Raw genomic sequence first — 27,001 nt, 5'->3', positions numbered from 1 at the left:
GCAGCAAATGCTGCACGTCCTGTTATCAGTAAGCATCGTCTCCCACGAACACATTGTCTCTTCCTGCTGATCATAAGTCAGTAGGTGAGGTTGCAGTCAGGAAGGATAAGTTAAACAAAATGACGCTGGTGTGTGTGTGTGTGTGTGTGTGTGTGTGTGTGTGTGTGTGTGTGTGTGTGTGTGTGTGTGTGTGTGTGTGTGTGTGTGTGTGTGTGTGTGTGTGTGTGTGTGTGTGTGTGTACAGTATTTATTTATTTTCTTAACGCATGATAATTTCCTGCCCTGTGAGGACGTGTACTGTGTGAATGAAGGAGGAGTGGGCCGAGTGGCGCTTCACATGTACCATGGGATTCACACCCTAAAAGGTGCGCACAGAGCACGTCGTGCGAACATTGATGGATCGGACAATCAGACGTGGATTAGGATTGAAGTCCCTCTGGCAGTCAATCTTAAGAGTGGTGTTCTCATTCAGAACCACGTGTTCACCACGACACAGCTTCATGGCGAAACCACGCAACCCCGCACAGTCAGCAGCCACCCCGCATCATCATGTCACCCGCATTCACTGTGCAGCGACATCGCACCAGCACCCCTCGGCATGTCGCCATCAAGGACCGCCCCACCGTGCCGTGACCTAGCGCTGCTGCTGCCCGTGGTGCCGGATGCAGTACTGCTCCGAGGTGCGGCAGAACGCGCGCTCTTCTTCTGCGCTCCCAGAACGCCAACCCCCCCTCCTCCTCCTTTGTCCTGATCGTTCATTATATTCCGGGCGCCGAGACAGCCGTTCACGCCGCATCACTTGCGCCCACATTGTTGGTGGTCTACCTGGGACCCTGTCGTCCCATTGGTCGTGACGTGATATGCAGAGCGCACCTGTTGCGCCGCTGCGTCATTAGCGCATGTTCGCCATGGAACTTGTCGGCAGGGACGGAGCAGGACTCCGACCGAGCAGGGCCTTCCCACTTCACCTGTCTGCCTCCTGTCTGCTCTTGGTCTGCAGCGGTGAGGACCCGATCCGAGTCGAGTCGAGTTTCGCTCTCCGTACGTGTGCGGCTCCGTGCGTACTGTACTTATTAAAATCCACAGAATTCGCGGGTTGTGCGTCATTTTCATGACGATTTCTATTTCTCATTCATCACGAAACTCCTTTTGTTCACCATTGGTCGTCACCCCCCCTCACTCCGACATCTCCCGGGCTGGACATGCCAGGGAGGATTTACGTTCTTTGGAAGCGATATATCCAGCCTGAACTTAACAAACCCCAGATAAGATAAGTGGGAATTGTGTTCACAGGAAATTCTTAACACGCTTAAGGACGAGGCAAGAAGAGGTGACCCCAGAGTGCTGCTCTCGGGTCACTGAGCCGGAGTAACCAAAGACTCAGCAGCAACCTTAGATGTGACACAGACAAAAGACACGTGCGCTCATTTAGTGCGCCATTGACCCCTGTATAAAAATAGGAGCTAAATAAAATTTGAAAATCCAGGTGAAACAAAAACCTTGTTGTACATCAGCGACGTGAAAGGTAAAATTGGAACAAAAGCAGCAAATGATCAATGAAACAATTGGGAGAGTGCAGAACATATGCCAACATTGCAGGTACACCATTCGCTCGTCGATGAGATCAATAATCGGCATTGTGATCAATAATGAGCAGTTGCCATGGCACTGAAATGCTACATCGAACATGCTTGCGGAATTTCCTGTGAAACGTTCTGCAGCTCCATATGGGAGCGACGGGACATTTTCAATGGTCACCTCCACCACCGAAAGGTGCACCGAGGTTGTGCTTTCACTTTTCACCCCCTGTTTAACTGTTTGGCTGTCTGTAAGCAGGATATCTCAAAAACTTATGGACGGATTCGGACGAAAGCTGGTGGACACGTTGGGTGTGTGACAAGGAAGAATTGATTCAATTTTGGTGAAGATCCCATTACGCATATGAGAATTAAAAAAAGATTTTTTTAAGTGATTCTTCACCATTGAGAGATTGCTAAAAAAAAAAACACATATAACTTCATATTTCAAAAAGTTGTGGACGAGTTATGATAGAAGTTGGTGGATGAGTTGGGGAGGTGACGAGAACAAGCCGACGAGATTTTGGTTCAGGTACGGATTCAGACTCGGCCTGTCCGTGGGATACAAAACGTAAACTGTTCAACCTGGTGGTGAGGTGTGCGCTCAATTGAGTACCGATCTAATTTTTTTCTGCTTTCTAAGGTTTCATGGACAATCTTCAATGTTTATCGCATGTACAGTAACAGTAGAAGATTTCAATACAGTTTGACATCAGCGGCAAGGACACTGATAATTACAAATACAAATCAACAAATTTACTAGTCAATGGGATTTTAACCTGGGTCTGGCATCATGAGGGTCTGGCAGAATGGTGCAGAGGTAGTACACTTACCTTCGAGCTCTCTAGTCCAGGTTTGATTACCAACCTGACGATAAACTGTCGGATTGGCACTTCACAGGTAGGGTGCCGTGTGCACCATCTCTACATAGGATGGATGTTGTTTTTCTTCTTCTACTTCGTCTCCTCGTGTCCCAGCATAACATCAAATGTTGTCCCTCCACTTTGGGATGCATTGTGGAGCAATGGCGTTTGCCTCAGCCAAAACGTCGTGGGTGGTTCGTGTGGGCAGTCGCGAGCAGATTAGCCAGTGGTCCACGGTCTGCCTTTCCCCACAGTCACAGGTGTCGGGGCCCTGTACATATTGCAGTTTGACCATGCTGGCCTTACATCTGCCAACTTTGGTACACAGGCGATTTAGTGACTTCGATTTCGTTTAAGATTAGGATTCAAATCCCCTAAATCCATACAGGATGGATTTTAAACTGGGTGAACATGCTGTAAGTATTAGCCGGTGGACGCTGAAGATCCCACGGTGTGTTTTGTGAAGAGTCGGCGAGTAATGGCCGGCACCCCAAACAAACTCCAAATTCCTACCCAAGTCACATTCAGTCGGTCAGACATGACCAATCGTGCTGTGAAAGACTTGGGCCAATAACTTTCCTCGGCCGACCCGACAACAAGGTGGGAATAATTGGAGTCAATGAAGAGGTCGTAGTAGAATTGCCTCATTTAAGCAACTGATGTGGCGTCTTAATTCTGAGGGCACTGCAGTGACATCCGAGACGCTGCAGGTTCAAATCCGGATAAAAGCAGCAGGCAGTATGTGAGATTAGGATTCCAAGCTCGAAAACTGCTGCAGTTTTAGGAATGTGGATTTTTTTTAAACCCCTGGAACCCTCAGGAAAATTATTTGTATCTCTGACGGATTACTGTAAAAAAAAAACCCAGCTTGTTCACTTATGACATTCATGTGGTGATGTCGGGCTAATCTGCCCACTGTGCCTGGTCTGGTCGATCTGTGACTTGGCTCCATAATTGTCAATGCCAAAAGGAATGAGATGGGCACTTCTGTTCTTGCGTATGACAGCTTGGTTGCCGTAGAAGCCATCATTCCTTGTAAGCGTGGCTGTGCTGCTGATGCAGTGCCCCTCTACCAGTACAATGGTACTCATTTCGCAGACTTCAGAAGAATGACAGGCTGAGTCAACCCCACCTGGTGTTAATTCAGCAGCCAACGGGGCTCAAACTCAGGACCCTAAGATCCTAAGCCAGCCACCCTAACCACTAAGCCAATACCAGGCTTAGATGGAAGCTAGAATGCCTCATATGAAAAAGACAGTGCCGCCCACATCTCTACTGTAAAAACTGCTGAGGTGAGAGCATCAAATGTGTCTCTAAAACCGAATCACTTCCACTAACCAGTTCTCTGTGTTTCTGCTCAGGGAATGTTTATGGTTACAACGCAACCTTCACTGTCATTAAACTCTGGTATCTGTTGTTTTGGAAACAGATTACCTATGTTGTCAGACCATGCATGAAGTACAGGGTGTTTCATAAAAAATGCAACCAAAAGTTGTTTTTATACTTTTTAAATTTTCCGTTGAAATGACATTAAACGTTCACATCAGTGTGACCACTCCTTGACGTTTTTCACAAGATCTTGGCTTTTCGTTGTTCACCTTGGCGTCTTGGTTTTCTATAGGTTTTCTTGGCGTATAGGTTTCCTATTATCATCGCTTTTCCGAAACCTTGTGAATTGTTGGCTTTTTTCATTGGCTCACCTTGGCATTTATGAAAATGAGGAGTGGTCACACTGGTTCACATAAGAGTCTTTATAATATGTAGAAAAAAAGTAACACACAAAAATGAAACTAGTGATTTCACAAGACGGTTCCAAAACATGTTCTAAATGGCTGCCCTGCTGCAGCAGGTACAAATGGATCCTCCTGGTGAAGGTGTCGATATAACTCGCTGCATTCCTGAACCGGAATAGCTTTGATGTTGGTGGAAATTATATTTTTGAGGTCGTCAACAGTCTGAGATCTCCCCTGGTACATTCTATCCTTCAGGTAACCCAAAGATACAAGTCAGGTGGGTTGATGTCCAGAGAATAGGGCTCTCATTCAACATCTGTCCTTCTCGAGACGGTTCGATCACTGTATTTCTGTTGTGGCCATTGTATCGATCTGTTGAAAGTGTGAAGGTGTGGCCCCATCTTGCTGAAAGCGTTGCACAGCCCTGTCGATGTAGCACTTCCTCGCTAATGCAACCCCGAACTTCTGGATAACTTTCAAGTTCCATTCAGTCGTTGCAGTTACCGATTTCCCTTGCAATCTTGAAACCGCAAAGGTCCAATGATGCCAGATTTCCTTATGGCAACCCATGGAGTACATTTCTGGCTGTGCAGCGGCCTTTCAAGAACTTCATCAGGTGACTTAGAACCCCAAAACATGTTGTTTTTAGTCACACGAAACCATTCACACATCGTCACACAAGGTCGTTTATCATTGTCTGTTAGTTTTTGCTTCACTTGGATCCGATGCGGGTACATTTTTAGATCCTGCTACAGAATTATTTGTGTCCTTGATAAAGATAAGTTCAAGTCGTGAGATCGCCAACGCAGTGATTCCCTGGGCCTCCTCATAACTGCTTCATGGACGATCATGCATCATGCTTCAAAGGCGATCAGAATTTGAGAAATTAAGATTTTTGGACTGTCCCGTGGGACTGCAACCTCTTTATCAATCGACAAATAGCACACTTATGATCTGGTCTCAAACCTCCTTCTGAATCGCGTTTGAGTTTGTTTGTGGCAAATCAAGATCCTTTGTTCAATTGTCCAAGCCATCTTTAAAATGAACACGATGATCTGATATTTGCAGATTTTCCTCCAAATGGTGCTTCATACAAACCTGCAATTGAAAATAAACATTGTATTAAAAAATAAAAAAAAATTCACAAAACTCTAATGGGTTTTTTTTTTTTTTTTTAAATGAAACACCCTGTAATGCATATACGTCTGTCTGTGACCACGATATCTCAAAAAGTTGTAGACGGATTCGGACGAAACTTGGTGGACAGGTTTGGTGTGTGAAGAGGACGAATTGATTAGATTTTGATGAAGATCCAGATAAAGAATTAAAAAAATTTCTTCAGTGATTCTTAAGCCGAGCAGATACCCGTCGTAGACGGGTATGGGGCACAGGACGGATCGCGATACTCGGTTACGGTAGTTTCTTTGGATGTTTTGTGCCGCATTCAACAGCTCAGTTCATATTGGTGGCGTGTCTGGGTGTCCATGGTGGCGTTTGAGACCGGTCGCTTTAGATTGTTGGACTTGACACACAGTGCCGGATGAGTAACACGAACGATTTGACATATTCATCATTTCTATATTACCTCTATCAACAGATTAACAACATGGCAGGATAAAAGTTGTAAATGCCGAGTTGAACAAACGTCCAGAACTCATGGACTTAGTTAAGTAAAGCACGTCGTCTGGACCCGGCCGTCGGTTTGCCGCTGAACGCTGCTGATTGTGACGTCATCGATTCCCTCTTTGAAAATTCTATATATATTCGATTTTTTTGAATCCGCTATCACCTGCGTAAATACATGGAACACATAATGTGAAGATTTCGGAAGTATGAACAGAATATGTTCTGAGGAGGGGAGAGAGAAAAGTGTGTTGGAAGTTCCAGGCTTACGGCCATTATATTATGATGATTCACCATTGAAAGACGACCAAAAACGATATGTGGCACAATATTTCAAAAAAAAAAAAAAATTGGATGACATGACAACACGAGGCGTATGAGAGGGATAGGTGACAAGAACAAGGCGATTCGATTTTGGTTCACGTCCAAATCCAGATGCGACCTATCAGTGGATATAATATGGAAACACAAGCGAAGAACTGCTCAGCCTGGTGGAGGAACGCGCTTTACCGAGTGACCTTCTCGTTGTTCCTGAGATGATTCTCCATCATTCTGGATCCTTTTTACACACTCTCCTGCTTGTCATCCTGTTTTTGAAAAATTAGCCGTGTCTTGCTGATTTTAATCACGTGGCCAGATTCAACATCTTTGGAATCTCCACTTGTCTTCTTTGACCTCCTGAGAGGTTTCACCATCAGTCTGAATCTATTTGCACACTCTCCTGCTGGGTCAAACTGATAACTGAGAAACACCACGACATTGTCTTCACTCATTGACTTCTTTTCCCATTTCAATTTGCATATTTCATCACGTGCCGGTTGGTAGGACGGTTCAGAGATAGTGTGCTGCCATTTGAGATGTTCGATCTGGATTTTATTACTGACCCGACAAACTGTCACCCTGGTGTTTCGCAGTTGGAGCGTTGCAATAATTGCACCATCTGTCAGATAGGACGTTAAGCTGGCGACCCTTCTGCCGGCATTGGTTATTGCTGATGAACGTTAAACATCCCACGGGTGTATTTCACAAGGAGTAGGTGATTGGCACTAGCATCCTGCATGGCTACATTCGAAACTCTTGCTCTGATTAGCTTTGGGGAGGCAACTGCAAATAACTCATTGTAATCCTTGCACAGATACTGCCTGAAGCAGACCAGGCAAGAGATGGGAGGAGATGGAGAGCAGAGAGAGAGAGAGAGAGGAAGAGAGGGGAGAGATGGCAAGGGTGAGAGGGAGAGAGAGGAGGAAGAGAGAATGGAAAGATGCAGAGAGAAGGAGAGAGTGGAAAGAGAGAATAAAGATAGAGATTGGGGAGAGGGAGGAGGGGAGAGACAGAGAGGAGGAGGAATACAGAATAGGAAGATGTGGAGAGAGGGACAGAGATGGGGAAAAAGAGAGAATAAAGACAGAGAGGAGGAGAGAGAGAGAGAGAGAGAGAAGGGGAGATGCAGAGAGAGGGAGATAGCTGGGGAGAAGAGAGATAAGAAAGGGGAAAAAGACAAAGTTGAAATGGAGGGGGAGAGAGAGACACAGACACAGGACCATTGCCTTTATTGAATTACATAATCGAAGAACCATTCCGTTTATTCCACCAGAATTGTGTGTTTTCCTTTGACCACCAAGATGGTGCTGTGCCATATATAATTACAGAGAAATTGGGCCCTCCTCCCTCCTCCCCCTCCTCCCCTCACACCTCCACCCCCCAACCCCCACATGTACATCCTGAGTACAATCACCAGTTTTCAACTCATTCAGTCCAGAAGTGCATCGAAGTCGAACAAACCCACAATCAGACACTTCTTGAATTGTAGGATGATGGATGTTGCCTTCACATCATTCCATCCTTGCTTTGGTAGTTTACCTGAACAGGATACTCTGTGTGTAATCCTATTGGAAGAAACACACCCCAAATGTGAGCTGATATGGTTTCTTGCTTACACAGGAAAACGTACTGCTGCTATCAATTATTACTCAACGTCTTCATGTCAACCATTGAAGATCGATGGCAAGGTGTGGTTGTGTGTTGCAATGTGTAACCTTATAAGGTATATTCCAATTGGCACACAGGTAACCACCTAATCCTTACCTTGATGATGAATGTCCCACTTAATAATGATCAATATCCCAGTCGGTACTCATTTCTCTGATTCCTGGATGTTTAAGCAGGTGCATCATTTCCTCGGCGTCATGCAGCATCAATTCTTGCATCATGGTTGAGAATGATTTGTGTCTCCATCATTTTCATTTTAGTCCAATCTCCTGACTCCAAACTTAGCTCTTTCCATCATCATTTCCAGCGAATCGGCATTGTTTGAAATTATAACAACGTAATCTGATAATTGTGGATAGTTTGTTTTTCTATGTTGACATTTATTGTTTTATTTTATTGCTTTAACGATTGGAACAATTAGTGGTTTCAATCGGCAAGTCAAAGCCTGGTGTTGGCTTAGTGGTTAAGGTGGTTGACTTGGTACCTTAGGGTTCTGAGTTTGAGCCCATCTTTTCACCGTTGAATTAACACCAGGTGGGGTTGACACAGCCAGACATGCTTCTGAGGTTGGTGAAATGAGTACCAGTATACTGGGGTAATAACCATTCGGGGTAACCTGCGTCGGAGTGGGAACCCGTCCAGGACTGCAGTCCTTGCCAATGAAACTACCTCGGCAGCCCTACATGTCTTTATGGTGCAAAAGGAATGGTATTATTATTATTATTATAAGAAAGTGGTGAACATTTTAGGTGGGGTTGTATTAGCCTTGTGTGGTGCATTTTTCGATGTTGATTTGCCAATTAATATTTTGGTAAAGTTTCAAAGTCACTGATCTACTATTGTAAACTTTACCAAATATTTGTTGATAGATCTGGAGTTGACGATGAGGTGACGTAGACCTCCACGATTGACGGGATATGTTTCTGCTCTGTTTCAACCTTCGTGCTAAATTCTCCATCAGAGCGTCCGTTCTATCAAAATCAATTTCTTGGTAAGGGTTATAATTCTGGATGGGTCATCACTCCGACACAGGCTGGCAGGGCAGGAATTGGCCAGGGTGCCAGCGTGCTAGCTCGCCAGCTGTCATCTTTAACGTCCACTAACTATTGCCAGCAGATGAGACATCCCGTTTAACATCCGTCCGAGGGGCGGCACACACATTGATAAATCGCACTGCTTGTGAAACACCAGGGTGACAGTTTATAGCTGGGTCGGGATTCAACCCCTGGCGAGACAGCTTATAACCGAGTATGCGTCACACTTATAGCTGGGTCGGGATTCGAACCCAGGCTAGATAGCTTATAACCGAGTGTGCATCACACTTTTATAGCTGGGTCAGGATTTAACCCCTGGAGAGATAGCTTAGAACCGAGTGTGCGTCACACTTATAGCTGGGTTGGGATTCGAACCCAGGCTAGACAGCTCAGAACCGAGTGTGTGTCACACTGAAAGCTGGGTCAGGATTCGAACCCAGGCTAGACAGCTCAGAACCGAGTGTGTGTCACACTGAAAGCTGGGTCAGGATTCGAACCCAGGCTAGACAGCTCAGAACCGAGTGTGTGTCACACTGAAAGCTGGGTCAGGATTCGAACCCAGGCTAGACAGCTCAGAACCGAGTGTGTGTCACACTGAAAGCTGGGTCAGGATTCGAACCCAGGCTAGACAGCTCAGAACCGAGTGTGTGTCACACTGAAAGCTGGGTCGGGATTCGAACCCAGGCTAGACAGCTCAGAACCGAGTGTTCCTCACACTATTTAAAACTTTTTCATAAGGCATAAGTCACATTTGCTCTGCGGCTAGGATACGGTGGCCGTACCCCCCCCCCCCTTGAATTGACAGAAACGTGCGGCGACCGCAGAGAAACTGAGGTGGCCTCAGGGTGGCCCTACGCCGTATGGCTATATTTTACAGGCCGTAGGGGTTGCCGTGGAATTATAGCGCGGAGTTATAACTTTTTTTCATTTCCACGTTGGCCGTAGCAATTCAACATGCCAAGCTGTGATGTAGATGTGTTCCACGTCGACCGTACGTAGGGCGTACGGTGGGCTTGCATTATTCGTGCGGCTGCCGTAGGCTCTTATCAATGAAAAATGAATTTTGCCAACCCCCAAAAAATTACGGTGGCCACACTATTTCCACGGTCGGCGTAGGGTAGTCCTAAGGCGTCCCTGTGTTCAACGTACGGTGGCCTTGCGGTCTGTGTGACTACCTGTGGGCAACGTAGGGTCGACGCGCGGTTCTCCTACGCCCGCCGTGCGTCCTACGTACGGCCTCCGTGGCAGTCTGCGTTGACCGTGCGTCCACCGTGCGCTACCGCTAGAGATCGGAGTACTATAGGTTGTTGCCTATACTCTGAACTGGTATATTCAGTAATATATATTATAGTTATAGTATATTCAGTTATTTATACTAGTATATTCCGAACTGTTATATTTTTATTTCAGTAAAAAAAGAACTGGTATATATACCCACTCGTTACCGTCCGTCTGGCCGCACGTTCGCCTTAGGGCCCCCCTGCGGTTGCCTTTGGGGCACCTTGCGTCTGCCTTGAAAATTCTATGGCCGCCGCAGGGACACCCGAAGGTCACCGTGCGGCATCAAATTAAAGACCGTACGGCACCCCCACGTTTTCGGTCTCCACAATTTCTAAATACCCCGTGCAACTCCCCGAAAAATAAAAACATATGTGACTGCTACATTGTGTGACCGTGGAAATACTGCGGCCGCCCTATAATTGCTCGTGGCCGTAGATTTTGGAGACCCCACGGCCGCCGAGCCAAATGTGACTTCGGCCTAATCAATGATTACAATGCACGAGGGCAATTTATATTGTCTCGATTTTTCCAGAAGCTGATTTATTGATTTAATGTAATTATCCATTGTTCAGTATCAACTTTTAAACGTTCTTGCACTCCTAATTATTCATTACTTTATCAACGATTTCTAAATCTTGGACAGCAGGCTGATTGGATGGTAATTCTTCAGGTCCATCTTGTCCTCTGTTTTTTTTTGTGGATTCACAGCAGCTCCTGTGAGTTTTTTTTTTTTTCTAAATTCGGGGGATTTTCTTTCACCCTCTTCCAGGTACCTTTTAATTGTACTTTGTCAATTCACAGTTATTTACACTTTAGCATGTGTTTTATACATGGACTTACATCCACCAACTAGACTTACATCCACCAACTAGACTTGCATCCACCAACTAGACTTACATCCACCAACTAGACTTACATCCACCAACTAGACTTGCATCCACCAACTAGACTTACATCCACCAACTAGACTTACATCCACTAACTAGACTTGCATCCACCATAGACAACGAGACTCCCCATTCAGTGTGTACAAATCAGATGGCCACATGAGAAAGCTTGTCCACCATCACCGTTCTGCACAACCGAGCTCGGAGAACCCTGATGTGCCCGAGATGTGTTCAGGTGAAAACTCTGGAAAGGTTTTGCTCTAATCCACTAGTTCTAGATTATTAACTCGGTCTTCCTGTCTTTTTCAGTATTCCATGTTTTTACATTCTCTGTTATAGGTCCAGTGTAGTACACAGTCGTGGGAATGAAAGAAAGTTTGTAAATTATTTATTAAATTATGGGTTTCATCGAATCCAATAACCCAGTGATTCCCTGTGAAATGGTCAATGTAAAATAATATCCGGCATTATGTGACGTAGCGCTCAGTTTGAGGTAGCAATTATGAGATAATTAATTGATATTTCCCCCTTTATTGAGCTCAGATTAGAGAGTTGGTTGAACAGTATTTCTGGACCACTTTGGTGTGGGCCTGTATTTATTGTATTGATTGTGTAGTAGCAAATACCACCCGTTGCTTCGCTTATGAGAATACTAAGTGGGAGAGAAAAAGAGGGGGGAGAGAGAGAGCGGTGGGGGAGAGTGAGGCGGTGGAAAGGGAGAGGGTGGAGGGGGGGGCGAGGAAGGGTAGGGGAAGGGAAGACAGCGTGAGGTGAGAGGAAGTGAAGGCAGACGTGTGGTGCAGCGTCAATTACGATTCATACCGTCTCTTCAAAATGATTCTGCTGAGAATAACAGTGAAGATGGAAACCAAATAATGTTTGAAATCCATTTTCCACCGATCATACGATAAACACCGCCCAGACATGTCCAGAGATAAACACTGTCCAGAGACAATCACCACCTGGACATGTCCAGAGACAGACAGAGAGAGAGATTTGTGGGAGGATGCTGCACTGTATTAGGAAGGGGCAGAGTGAGGATTGGACAGAGAAACAGAAAGAGGGGTGGGGGTGGGGAGGGGAGTTAGCAGAGAGAAGATGTGATGCTTTATGAACAACACACACGCACGCACGCACGCACGCATGCACGCACGCACGCACACACTTGGCCGATATTGGCAATTGTTAAGGAATCGGCAGGTTGGAGTCGGTGTGATTACTGATTACAGTAAGTACTGTACACAACCCAAAAACATGGAGTAGCTTTCACCGTTGTTTTGGGGGAATTTCAATAAACAAATGATATAAACAATGTTGCATTTACATAGATGTTTCAAGAAGACGTTCATAAACATTAATATTTTTAAACAGCTGCGTGTGACGGATGGAAAAAAGAAATTGGCTCGGAAATTTAGAAAAGACGTCAACACGGCAAATGGCTCAGAAATCGGGTGTTTCAAATACATTTTTCTTTGAAACTCACATTTAGAAACCATATAACGTTTGTAAATCAAATCTGATAACCAAATGCTTTAGAAACAAGCACAAGGACAAAGACAAACCTCATAGAACCTCCATAAGATACGGGATGAAACTTTGTCACCACGGCACCCGTAACAGGCATGGCATGTCCACGCACCCGTGGAGAGTCCATACAGAACCAAATCTACCCATATGGACCACGTCCGTGCGTACTGTATACGTAACTCTAACTTGTATAGCAACTGCCAACTGCACATCCCGATGGGGACACAAACTGTACCGCAATTGACTATACGGTGCTCAGCAAGTGGCTTAACCACTCAAGCAGGTGCTCCAATGGAACTTCTGGTTTGGCAAGCGATTACCAATTGCTGTCGATAAACCCATGCATCCGGAAATGGCCAAGCAATGTCCGAATTCGACAAATAAACACTGTCTTAGTGTCGGAACTGCTGCTAAGTTCAATTCTGGAGCTTAAATTTTGTAATTTGGCTTCGTTTGTATCGTGTCCTTGGTGATGGTACATGGGGTAATGAAATAAAGGCATGAAATAAAGGCATCTCCGGGCATTTATAAGCATTGCAATATACCCAGCGATTCGTAGCTATGATGAACAGGCATTCAATAATATGAGTGAGGAAAGTGACAAAAAAAAACTTCATCATTAAGAAATCGTTGTGGCCTGTTCCAAGTCAAAGCAAGGTTGAGCAGGACAAAAAAACATGGCGGCTTCAGATCCCAGCTGGCTTACCTAGGATAGACCTTAGAACCCAGCGAGGTGGCCGAGAATCTTCTGATGAAGGATATAATTATATAAGGTCGTTAATTATTTTCAAAAGAGGTGTTTTAATTAACCCAAACACCCAATTTTCACTGTTGCACTTCCTTGGAGTTGCCTTAGTTTGGATGCAAAGTTTCAGGGTGCTTGGTTTTATAGTTTTGGAGTTATGAGGAGACACACTGACACACACACACACACACACACACACACACACACACACACTCTCTCTCTCACATACTTCTACTTTCAGCAATTGATGCAGAAATCTAGTATAATTTTACTTGTGTCCCCGGGACGAAACAAACAATATATTTACTGCTACATTGTGTATAACAGCCCTCACATTTCCCACTCCCCCACCCCTCTCCCCTCTCAATATAATTCACAGTAATATTGTAATTTTAAAAGTTGATTTTGAACTTACCCTGTGTATTCATAAGCCCCAGATATGACCTTATCATCACTTTTAAGAAGCACCCAAACCAGATATGATGTCTGCTTCAGGGAAGACTGTCTGGTACATCCGGCTCCCATGTGAATAATAGCTGGTACCACCTTTGTGTAGTTTCACGTCGTGAAGGTGTCCTTTCTCAAAGAGTCGGTAGCCATTGCTCTGTCGGTAATTATGCATGGCATCGTCTCTCCAGTTGCAGATGTCCATTAAATAAATAACCAAGCCTGCCATGTTCACAGGAGGCACTCTCGCACGGTTCAAAGTCCACTCACTCGAGGGTTTGGGTAGAACATGCCCGTCTCGGATCCTTCGGGCCTTGCACCGGCCCACGTCATTGGGCGTTTTTTCATTGCGGAAAGCTGCAAGAACTCGGTGCTTTCAGTGAACTGAGAAAGTTCTCCTACTCTTTCGTTGTGCAGAGACATATCTCTTTCTCTCTGGTACATTTCCAAGTATTTTTTGCTTTTCGAACATTTGTGAGCAATTTTAGGTAACATTCCTTGTGTTGCACACACAAAATACGGAAACCTGTCCCAATCAACATTGTTGCTAAGGTGTAATGCACAAGCGTGCCAAGCATTTTTGGGCACATTACATCATTTTGAAAGTCCTGTATTATTATCTTTCCCTCCTTCTTCACTATCTCCCATACTTCCCTTACTTTTCTCAATTTATTTTATCTTTACCATTCACCCCCTTTCCAGTCCATCCTTTTTGTATATAATATGTAGATGCTTCTTTACATGTTCATTTTCACAGCTGCTGTTTTCCCTTTCTAAACTGGTGTGTGTGTGTTTGTGTGTTTTTCCGTGCGCACGCGCAGTACAACTGTCACTGCAAGTGAGTTCATCAACTCTTGAAATGACTGTTACTTCAGAAAATGTGAGAACTACAACTGAGCAGGTTATCAGTATCCCTTCGACTCCGTTTGATAAGACAACAAGAGAACACACTGCTGAGAATACCGTAACAGTGTCCTCGTCTTCATCCCAACACAGCACAATCAAAAGCCAACCTGCATCCTCAACGTTGCAGTCAAGCAGTTCCATTGTACCATCATTGCACACAACCCCCATCTTCACCTCTTTTGAAACTATGGAAAGTACCTCCTCCACCACACTTTTATCTGATCAAACATCATCTTTGTCTTCTCGATACTCTGAAACATCAGCACAAGACACCATTTCAACATCAAATATGCCATCCAGTTCATCAACTCCCACCTCAACTTCATCTGTACAGGTGGAACATAGCACAGGAGAAAGTTATGTCACTCCCTCAACAATAACAGTCAACCCAAGTACTGATTGGCAAATGGAGAATATTTCAACAACAGAGTACTCATCACTCACTTTATCTTCAACTTCAGTGGCACCTACAGAAACAGAGACCATATCTGTAAATACAAGCAACTTGGATTCGGAGACAACCACTCTAACGACAGATGAAGTAAAAACGGATGGAGCTGCAACATCTGATACATTTTTTACCACATCTTCCATTTCAACTTCAGGTTTTTCTTTAGGATCAAGTACAGAACCAAATGTTTCAACTCGATCAGCAACTTCACTTTCTGCAAGTACCGATTCCTCTATAGCAACAGAAGCTAGCACTGACTCACAAATGTTCTCCACATCCTCATCAAGTACAGAGGACCAAAAGTCCACAGGTTTGTTTGGCAAAGTAAGCACAACAGTTGAGAACATTTCTCCAGCATTAACAATGCGTTCATCCACAGCAGAAGGTTTAGGGACAACCCTGGAAAGTACACAGGAAATGTCCATCAGCACAAGTACGGTGGATGATGAACTGCTTTCCTCTTCATCATCCAGAAACACTCAAGCTGCTTCTTCAATGCCTGCTAGCACACTATTGGTGGTATCGACAGATGGAACATCACCTGTAAGCGACAGTAAGACTAAGACTTCTATGGAAGTATCATCGATTGGTACCCCAACCACAGAGACAATCAGCAGCATGGGAACAAGCATCAAGGAAAGTACCGGTACTTCTGATGTTTCCAGCACATTGACAACGCTGCTGAGCCCAATATTTTCAATTCAAACATCAACCGTTGGGGATGAGTCTACGGCCATTACAAGTGAAGTAACGGACAGTCTTCACTCGCCGGCAACTGCAGAAATAAATGTAACTGACAATGTAGTCAGTGATCCAACAGATCATGTTCAAACATCAAGAATGAGCCCCACAGTGGAAAGCACAAGTTCAGAGAAGCAGCAAACATCGCTGACTGTGTTGCCGCCAACCAATACACACACAGTTGACACAACTTCTATTGCAACCGCAAAAGATACGCCGAGCACTGCAGCGGCCATGGCCACTTTCGATCTCCTATTCAAGATTACAAGCACAACATTTACTTCTTCACTGAATGACAGCAGCAGCGAGGATTACAAAAACTTTACAAAGACCATCGAAAAATCTGTGAGTATGATCGCATTGTCACATTGTATTAGGAAGTCTCATAATTTCTGTACATTGTGTGACATCTCTTAATTTATATGAGATAAAATTTATTTTCTATGTTTCAGGATAATACGACATCAATGCTTTGGAATTTGTATCTTCATATAATTTCATCAAATGCACAAAAGTAGAAAACATCTCAAAATGGCAAAGCCCGTCCGCGTCCGCTTTGTACTCAAACTAAACATGACGAAAACAACTGCTAAAAAAACGGTACATTTTATTAATAGTCCTTATTCTCATAATAAAAGTTTGTTGGAAATGTGATGCCAAAAGCTCAAGTGGTAGAAATGTTATGGTCTGGACAGACAGACTGAAGCTCAATAGTAAATAAATAAAGAAACGTGGAAGCGATGAGCAGCGGCGGACCAACTAATAGGTTATTTCTCCTCACCATGACTTTGCTCTATAACGATTTGACCCAATTATTAATTACTTTCCTCCATATTCTCATAATAAGGGTTTGTTGAAAATTTCAAGACAAAAGCTCAAATAGTAAAAGAGTTATATCCTGGACACAGTGACAGACACACAAACACACACGGAAGTGATTGCAAAACCCCGTCTCCCACTTACCGTGGATGGAATAATAGTTATCTGTTATCTGTGAACATTTTATACAAGTTTATGGATAAATGTATTAATATGACTTCCCTCACAAGGAAATGTAATGCAGGGGGAGGCCATAAGGCCCAGCAAAGTCGAGCACTGGTTGCCAAATTATGGTTGTTTGTCCGTGCTCTATACTTTTTAAATGCTCAGCATCAAGTGAGGAAGAAGCACACACAATTTTTAGCTCACATGGACTTTAGTCCGGTGAGATTACGTGATCGAGCAGTGTCCGCAGGTAAGTTAGTGAGTCAATCAGTCAGTGAATCTGTCAACACTTCAGTCATTATCGCTTGAACGAAACACACGATTTTGATGAAACTTGATTGGCCACAAGCTTAATATCTGATGCCTAATGAAGGTGTATTGACCGCATCAAAATCTGCGCTCATCAACGGGTTGAAATGAGGCTAAAAAAGCTTTAAAAAATTTATTCCTGTTCTAACCTACAGGGGGCATTGCATCAGCAGCACAGCCATGCGCTCAGCCAAAAACATGACCTGTAACCTGTAAAAACATGACCTGTAACCTGTAAAAACATGACCTGTAACCTGTAAAAACATGACCTGTGACCTGTAAAAACATGACCTGTGCCCTGTAAAAACATGACCTGTGACCTGTAAAAACATGACCTGTGACCTGTAAAAACATGACCTGTAACCTGTAAAAACATGACCTGTAACCTATAAAAACATGACCTGTAACCTATAAAAACATGACCTGTAACCTATAAAAACATGACCTGTAACCTGTAAAAACATGACCTATAACCTATAAAAACATGACCTATAACCTATAAAAACATGACCTGTAACCTGTAAAAACATGACCTGTAACCTGTAAAAACATGACCTGTGAAGTGTAACCTGTAAAAACATGACCTGTAACCTATAAAAACATGACCTGTAACCTGTAAAAACATGACCTGTAACCTATAAAAACATGACCTGTAACCTATAAAAACATGACTTGTAACCTATAAAAGCATGACCTGTGAAGTGTAACCTGTAAAAACATAAACATGTATTGCTGTAATCAGCATCGAGAGGGCTTCCATTCAACCAAACACATGACCAGATTCTGCACATGAACAACATTTCGATATTTTATGATGTCATTGATTGTTGCTCCTGATCCAGGTGAGCTTCAAGGCCTGTGGTCCTATTTTTAAGTCTTGACATGACTCGGCTGTGGTCGGGCTCCCAAATTCAGAGCAGACGGTCTCACCATTACACCACCAAGTTTAATTATAACACTGGTTTATTTTAAACATTAATATCATCACATAACCAAGTTATTCCATCTAACATTATCTGTCTGATATAATAAATATTCTGTCTAATATTTATTGTCTAACATTAACTGTCTAATATTTTTGAGCCTAGTGTTGGCTTAGCAGTTAAGGTGGCTGGCTTGGGACCTTAGGGCCCTGAGTTTGAGCATCTGTCGATGGTTGAATTAACACTAGGTGGGGTTAACTAACCCTGTCATCCTTATGACATTGGCGAAATGAGTACCAGTTTACTGGGGTAATAACCATTCGGGGTAACCTGTGTCGGAGTGGTGACCCGTCCAGGACTGAACTCCTTGCCAATGAAACTACCTTGGCAGCCATATATGTCTTTACGTTACGAAAGGAATCGTATTATAATATCATTATAATAAATGTTGGAGACTCAAGAGCCAGCAGCATGTGACATGCCTTCTCGACAGCCATAAAATTATACTTGGTCGTTAAACAATAATTGTCCTTGAGAGGGGTTATTGTGCAGATGGAGTTACATGAACCATAACTGATGTGCATGACAGTAAAACCGGTTTTGTATCATTGCAGATCAATGAAATCTACTCCTCATTTTATGACTTCAGGGCAAATAAAGTGACCAGACTCTGGTGAGTTTAATGACATTGAAATATTTCTCTGATGTAAAGTGCAATCCAGTAGAATAAACAAAGTGGCCGTTGTAATGGTAAACGCACCCTTTGATGATGTTGGAGCTTTCAGTGGGGATGAGTACTGCAGTTGCAATTGCCTTGTGATAACCAAAGTGTTATGTTGTGGGGAAAGGAAAAGGTGCTGGGAGGGGTAAAGGATCATCTAATGGGTAATGTTCCCCATAAAGGGTAAATCGTCTCAAAATGAGTACAACTCTGTGAGATCAGTAAGTCGAGTTCAGGTAACACCATGTGATGGATGTAACAATGTGTGAATGGTAAAGTACCCTGAAGTGGTAATAGCCACCTGTGATTAATAAAGCACCCAGTGATGGCCAACAATGATGTGATCCGTAAAGCACTCTGAGGTCGGTGTAACACCCTCTGTTGAGGAATACCTATATCCATGTCAGCCACAGTGGAACCTGAACCAATCAATGCTTGTGATCGATAAAGAATCGCGTGATGACATCATTTCCTGCGGTTGCAAAGTACCTTGAGATCAGCGAAGTGACATGAGTAACCTTATCACTTTTTCCATGTGAAATTCCTTCACTGGCTTTTTGTTCTAATTTGTCAGATATCAGGTAAACGTAAATGTAATTCATGGCCAATTTGTGATCGGAAGAGCGTGAAAGCAAAGTATAAAACTTTTTTTGTTTAACAAGAGGCCACTTTAATTACAGATCATTTCACATGCACCTCAGCCATTGTCATTTGCTGTATCTCATGTTCACTATGTAACAAATTGTACATCGGTGAAACTGGACGACAACTTGGAGATCACTTTCATGAATATCTAGATGATGTCAGAACAAGCAAGAATGACATCAGCAAACCAGTCTCACATCACTTCAACCTCGCAGGACGCTCTGGTCATCACATGTTACATGGAAGCAACAGCTCCCGTAAACTCACACGACAGCAAACTATTTATAAACCTGGAACATTAGCACCACATGGTTTCAATGAGAAAGTTTTCTTTCAGCTGAAATAGCAACCAAGATTTTTCATTCGCACTCTCTCCCCTGACATGCAAAATAAACTTGTTATTTATATATTAACTTGACCTTCCTAGTGAAGAAATCACCCATGTTTTTTTTTAATCCAAATTGGGATAATTAGAGCAATATTTCGATCATTTCTGGAGCCTTTCACAACTTGCTATGCCCCGCCCCTAAAAAAAATTGACTTCAGCAAATCGCAGCGTGACGTCACGTACAGAAACTCGCACAGAGTGGATTGACTCGAGAGTCGAGATGTCGCACGCCTTATAAAGTACCTACAAATGCATTTTGCACATGTTAGTGCAATCTCTGTGATCGTCTTAATGCCAGTGATTGTTTCGCGAAAGTTTTTAAGAGTTTTCGTCGTACTTTCGAAAATGCCTGCAAGATGTATCGTAGCAGGATGCAGCAATACAAGCAAAGACGGTGTAAGCCTTCATGTATTCCCGAAAGATGATAATCGTCGGAGAATATGGACATCTAAAGTGAAGGTACTGCTTCCATTGGCTTGCTATTCATTAACATTTAACCAAAATGCTGTAATAAGAGAAAAGGGAAAATATGTTGGCACAATTATGAAAGACAAATTTATCTGTCCTATTACACGACCTCATAGCCTCGGGACTCTTACGCATTGACTTATACATTGTGTGCATGCTAATACAAGTTACTTGTCAACTCGAGATCTTGAGAATCCAGACTAGTCCGATAAATCTGTCGTCTGTCCGACTAGTCCGATAAATCTGACGTGCTGTAGCTTTATTTTATTATTCTCTTTTCTTCATTGTTTTCTACTGGTGCTACATGACGACAGTAGGAATAAAATAAATAGAAATGCAACAGAACGTCAGATTTATCGGACTACTCAAGACAATTGTGTCTGTCGCAAGGTGTGTTCTGCACACAAGTTTTCATCGCATCCGGACAGCGAGATTGCTTCGTTTTATGCGCGGAGAGATACGGTCGATGACATGCGCCGGCCCTCTTTGTGATTCATTCGCCGCGGTGCAACATGTCCGTTGCGCTGCGCTGGTCACGTCACCTCAATAAAATATTTCTGATATCGAGCAGTATGCAAGTCAAATTTACATTATTGAATTACGAATAGGATTTAGTCTAACCAGTTGTTATTGCCAAGTCTTCCTTCGATGTCCTCCGGATCATCATGAACTCTGGGAATTTCATCGCCATTTTCCTCTGCTTGTCCTGCTTCGGGCTCGAACTGCTAAGGCCGTATTTCATTTCCAGCTGCCTGAACTTCACCTCCCGTGACTATGTTATCCGACAATTCTCCATGTGATTCAGACCAAAATCCTTCATTTCTCTCACACTCACTGTCACTACCAGACAAATAAACGTCCATGTCATCCATTATAAAAAAACCAAATGTTCGATTTTTTTTAAAACAGAAATGAACGAAGCGATTGAGTCGAACAATCAAATGTGGAAACGCACAGAAAGCCAATAGAATCACGTAGACCACCAACCCGAGTAATTTACGTGCAGCTTTTGTAATCCTGTATATGACGTCATGTGGGTTACGCCCCTTTCAGGAGAATTTTTAGGGGCGTTCTCGAAGAGGTTTGTTTTTTTAATTTTACATTTTACAGAATGAGTTTTTGTGAAAAAACATTGTCAGATCTGAAATCACGATGAAAAACTCCTCGAGGACATATATAAATGAAATTTATGTACTTTTGCATGTCAGGGGACTTTTAAAGACATTTGGCATCTCCATGATAGCTACGTAATAGCTCCAGTGGATAAGGCTGCTAATAATTTTGTTGTGGTTTGTAAAAAGTTTTATGTAGAGGTTTTATTAAGAGAGTTAGGCATTGATACGGTTACTTTCACTAGAAAAGGAAATAGCACATATGTTCCTTGTTATAAGTTGCTCCAAGATATTATCTCTGAGCATCAGGAAGTTTTAATTAATAATTTCAGTATTACATGTAAAAAGGTAAATCTTTGTATTCCTCGACTTTTCTGGATTCCCCAGCTTCATAAAGACCCATACATGTATAGGTTTATAGCAGGTGCCAGGCAGTGTTTTTTTTTTTGTTTGTTTGTTTTTGTATACCTTGTCAAGGCTCGTATAAGCGCTAACACAGCGCACAGCAAAGGGGGCATGAGACAAGAGGGGCAGGAGTGGGAAGGACAAAACAGTGTGGAACAGAGACATTAGGAGATCTGTGGAAGGGAGAGGGATGGGGTGGGGAACATGGGGTGTATAAGATGGACATTACAGGGACTTTCAGGAAGGAAAGCAGGGAATTTGAAGGAGGTGGGTTTGGGGTGGATTAACGGGAGTAGAAAAATCGAGGATTTGGTTGGGGGATGATAAGAGGTGGTGGTGAACAGCTGTGTTCCACCAAACAGTTATCAGCTATGGTTAACTCAGGGTTACAAGTTGTTAGACAAAAGTTCAGGAAATATTGTTTTGTAATTGAGAAGAATTCTGGTATTAACACTTTCTGGAGCATTAATTGTACTTTAGAGTTCTTAGATAGAATTAGATTCCTCAATATCAAGTGAGTTGAAGTTTTTGATTTTTTTCAACTTTACATACAAAGTTGGATTTAGTATTAGTGAAGGATTCACTCTTCAAAGTGATTGACAAGGTTTTTAACTCTTTTAATAAGTTTTTATGTGTCAGGTTTGATAGAACATTATTTTCTAAAAAGAAATACTCAAGTTTTCATTGTTTTGATAAGCAGAAGTTTAGGGATGCTGTTAATTTAGTTTAATACTTTTGTGTCTTTTTGTGGGATAATGTTTCAACAGGTTAAAGAGCAGGTTGTGGGTCACCAAACATGTTCTGAAAATTTATCAATATGATTATATGTGCATTAAATAGTTCAATGCAAACTATTGTGGTTGCCTAACTATTGGGAAAACAAAACTCTGAAGTTGTTATTTCTCGAGGCTGTTGAAAAAAACATCCGCGTGCCATATATGGATGGTGACGTCACGTTCTCCAAAACAAAGCAGATACTCACTCGCTCATTGAAGAAGTGTCCAGTTCAGCAGGCTGTTCTTTCGCTTTTTTTGAGCTTGCAACTGTCTATATTATCCTTTTTTATTCTGAATTATTGTGGAACAAAGTTATTTGGATATTTGTTCATCATGCCTCGTACGTGTGTTGTCATGTTTTGTGAAAATGGCTGGAAAACGGGTAATCGCTCCCACCGATTCCCAAAGGAATCAAACATTCGCTGGCAGTGGATAAGATTTGTACAAACAAAACGGGTGAATTTTCCCCCAAAGAAAACGGGTAAAGAGGACCCTTTGGATAGACTTGTCATTTGTGGTGACCTTTTCACAGCCGAGGATTACGAAGGCATAAACACATCTGATGGCACCACTCTGTGAATACGAGTTGTTGGTTGACAAGTTCTCCAGATACTGCTCTGTCACAGAATCAGTTGTTGAGTTTAAGTGAGAAAAACCTTGAAATGTATTCTTAAAGACTTTTTAAAAATTGATCAATTTTCCACTTTTTTTCTAAATTTGGTAGAATATTTCTCAATGAGGCTAAACATGTTTTGGTATTTCTATGCCACAACAGTCTCTTGAAAGTTGGGGTTTGTTCTAACTGTTCACTTTCGCTGGGGTCAAGCTCAGCTGTCAGAAATACTTCAACGCTAAGGCTACGGTGTATAATATATTTGGGTCCATTATTGATTCATTCTATTTCTGACTCTTGAGTGACTAGAGGGTTAAACATTATTATATCGTCACAGACGAATCAAACTTTACATTATTTTATGCATCGAACAAGAAAATGAAAATCTACAAACCAATCTGTCTGGTGGAGTCTGTCAGTGTGAACTGCCGGGCAGTCAGTCCTGCCACTTGTACACGAAATAGGCCGTTTTCTGGCACTTGCAAGTGGCTCAAATTTATATGGCTCAGGGCCAGAAACTCCATTGTATAAATTCCCATCATCCTCCGACTCGTCCTCGGCAATATCAGAATGAAAACACTCAATTTCATCGCCGCTGAAATCACTCTCTGATTCGCATCTCGCCATTGTTCACACGCTGTTTCCGAATGTTCACGAAGTTTTCGGAGAACGTGACGTCATAGCATCCTCAGTAAATTCCGGTCTGTTTTTCGATCACTGACAAAAGTTTTGACTTAAAAGTTAATTTTAGCCTATTTTGAGTTTCAAATGTAAGAAAATAATTGCCCAACGATTATTAATGTGATTACAACCTTCAAATCACGCAGACATCAGCGACCCAAAACCTGCCCTTTAAGGGTATTCCCATGGGTGGGAATTGCAGCAGCCCCCTACTCGCAGACATTTTTCTTCTTTTCTTAAAATCGGTATTTGCTAGAACATTAGTTCATTGACAGACAAACGCTCCCATAGGGAGCGGGTTTTGATGATTCCTTCCTTCCTTCCTTTTGACAATTCCTTCCCATGTTGACGTCCTCCTCAGTATTATTGTTCTTCCAGGTGAGCATCATTGCCTCTGTGTTTTTATGTTCACATACATGAAAATAATACTGCACTTTATTTTATGTTTACCATACTAACTCTTTTATTCATGAAAATACATAACACAAAAACAATGCACAATTATGTTAATTAAGGGTACAGTTTGGACTAGTTTGAAAGTTGAAGTCCCAAACCCTAGCAAAGCCATCCTTTATATATTTCAACACAGTGCGGGGTATCATGTTCTATGAACTCTCTAGTTTCTTTCTGAAATGGTGAAAAAAAATAACAATTTCAAACAGTGATGCAATGATTTTTACCTCATCTGGTATTGAAATTCCAGATAAGGTATTGTCATCAATGCACCGTCCGTTCATCCATTCCTATTTCGAAATCTCCGGCCAAATCGCTGAGCCGATCCGGCTGAAATTTGCCAGCAACGTTCCGCTCCTGACTGGCAATGGGGATTGTAAAGCTCGTTCTGGTCACGTGACTTTAAGTAGGTCAAAATGGCCAACTCAGTAAATTTCTTGAAAAATCTTCTTCTCCAGACCCACAACATCACAACATTACAACATTAGGCTCGGGTAGGGATGTTAACTTGCAGAGGTCATGCCGATCATGTGACCGGAAGTGTGTCAAAATGCTTGACAGTCAATGTTTGGGAAAATTGCATAAATTCCTTTTAAAATCTTCTTCTCCAGACATACCAGTCAGAATGCTTCCAGCTTTGGGTTACAACATTAGGACAGGGTCTTGATGTTAAATTATGGAGGCCATGCCGATCACGTGACCACAAGTGTGTCAAAATGGCAATCACTTAAATTCCTTCAAAAATTGTCTTCTCCAGACCCACCAGTCACAATGCTACCAAATTTGGGTTTCAGCATTAGGTCAGGGTGGGGATGTTAACTTGCGGTGGTCATGCCAATCACATCACAGGAAGTGTGTCAAAATGGCCGACTTAGTCAATTTTTTGGAAAAACACGTAAAGTCCTTTGAAAATCTTCTTCGCCAGACTCACTAGTAAGAATGCTACCACATTTGGGTTATAACATTAGGCCAGGTATGCCTGGTGTTGGCTTAATGGTTAGGGTGGTGGGTTTGCAATCCTAGGATCCTGAGTTCAAATCCCACTTGGTTGTTGAATTAATACCAGGTGGGGTTGACTCTGCCTTTCATCCTTCTGAGTTTGGCAAAATGAGTGCCAGCTTGCTGGTATCCTGAGTTGGAGTGGTGACCCATCCAGGATTGTGCCCAATAGCCAAGGAGACTTCTTAGTTGCACCCATGCTCTGCACAGGGTATGGTCCCAATGGATGGATGGATGGATTAGGCCAGGGCCCAGATAAGCTACAGGTCCAGTGGTCCAATTTTTATGTACAAATGTTTTAATGGCACAGAGGCACAGCAGTTGGATCACACTCTGCTGATCTGTAAATGGTTAGATGCCCTGGAAAAACTCTGTCTCACCCTATCACTCTGGAAGGATCATCAAATGAACCCACCTGTTGAGATCCATCATCAGCCACTGGAATGGGTTTAGTCTGTTGAAGTTCTAGACCTTACCATCAGCCATGATTATGGGATCATCTCCTGGGCTGACCATACAGCAAAGTTGGCCTATGAATCCAGATGCAGACGAGGCATTCTCTGTCAATCCAAGTCTTTCTTTGGGAAATCAGTTACAGTCGCAAAGGCTTTCATCCATAGCTCAATGGAGTCCTGCTTTCTGTGATGGCCTGGTGCTCCAGCATTATTTCTGCCTCTCTTGCATTCTGTGGAATGTAAAGCTCATATTTATTGACTTCTCCTGTGATGAGGCTGAAGCACAACATCCGTTGCTCTAACATCGCAAGAGGGTCGGTCCATCTCCCTCTACACTTTCAGCTGTTAGACCCTTCCGAAGACTCCAGGATGTATTGTATGTATTATTCCAGTAAGCGCTCCGAGTTAAACATTAGAAATCCAGGCTGACTGCACACCTCGACCATTTTGTTCCTTACTTCTGTTTGTGGAACTACCTTCCAGAGGTTGTTCCATCCCACTGTTCCCTCCAAGGCTTCAAGCAGATGGTGAACCACCATCTCATGTCATCCCCCATTCACCCTTCCAAACCCAACCATCATGCTTGCAGGTTACACAGTTTCCTTCCCTCCTCCTCTCTCACCTCTTTTCCTGTTTGTTCATACCCTTGCTTATTGTATCCAGGAGTTGTCCCGCTGCCTCACTGCAAGTTCACACCCTCCTTCACCTTGCTCTTCCATGAACCTCCATTCACATTTATAAGCAAAAAATGTGGATCTTATTTACATATTAAAATACGTCACTTGTATGGAGTTGATCATTAATAAAGATTATTCAGTTGTCAGTCATGCCTTGCAAAGGTGTTAAGGGGGTGAATTGATAATAACCTGCATGATGTGTGAAAGGAAAGTATTTGAGGCTCTTTGGTGATGGAAGGTTAATCATTGAATTCCAGTTCAATGTACCATGATACACTCTTGGTAAGTTAATTTAGATTTAGTTGTGGTTAGTTCATGTATAGTTAATTCTACTTTGCACTAAAATTTGCTATACAAGCATGTAAAGTTGTAAAATATCATATATATATATATATATATATATATATATATATATATATATATATATATATATATATATATATATATATATATATATATATATATATATATATATTGTTGTGGTTGACGAAATTCACAAACCACCATTCAGGTCCCTTAGGTGAGATATCTCGGTAAGTATATGTGTAGTTAGGTCCAAACCCGTTGTCTCGAGGGAATAAATGTCAT

The 27,001-nt window shown here is 42.7% G+C and overlaps 1 protein-coding gene across 2 annotated transcripts in view; it reads left to right on the top strand.

Moving 5' to 3' along the window:
- Positions 1–651: 651 nt before the first annotated feature.
- Positions 652–27,001, top strand: part of LOC147015956 (uncharacterized) — an 83,581-nt gene continuing 57,231 nt past the window's right edge. Inside the window, exons 1-3 of one of the 2 annotated variants that reach the window (XM_085848625.1) lie at positions 652–1,002; positions 14,528–16,149; positions 18,635–18,693. In XM_085848625.1, the coding sequence (XP_085704751.1) occupies positions 900–1,002; positions 14,528–16,149; positions 18,635–18,693 (1,784 nt within the window). In that variant the 5' untranslated portion in view covers positions 652–899. The remainder of the gene's footprint in view (positions 1,003–14,527; positions 16,150–18,634; positions 18,694–27,001) is intronic. The other variant, XM_085848624.1, reaches the window with a different exon arrangement.

Source organism: Eptatretus burgeri, chromosome 12 (assembly GCF_056783735.1).
Source record: "Eptatretus burgeri isolate ZD-2024b chromosome 12, Ebu_testis_v1, whole genome shotgun sequence".
NCBI lineage: Eukaryota > Metazoa > Chordata > Myxini > Myxiniformes > Myxinidae > Eptatretus > Eptatretus burgeri.
Note: the sequence above shows the minus strand (reverse complement) of the source record. Positions and strands in the feature narration are given on the sequence as shown.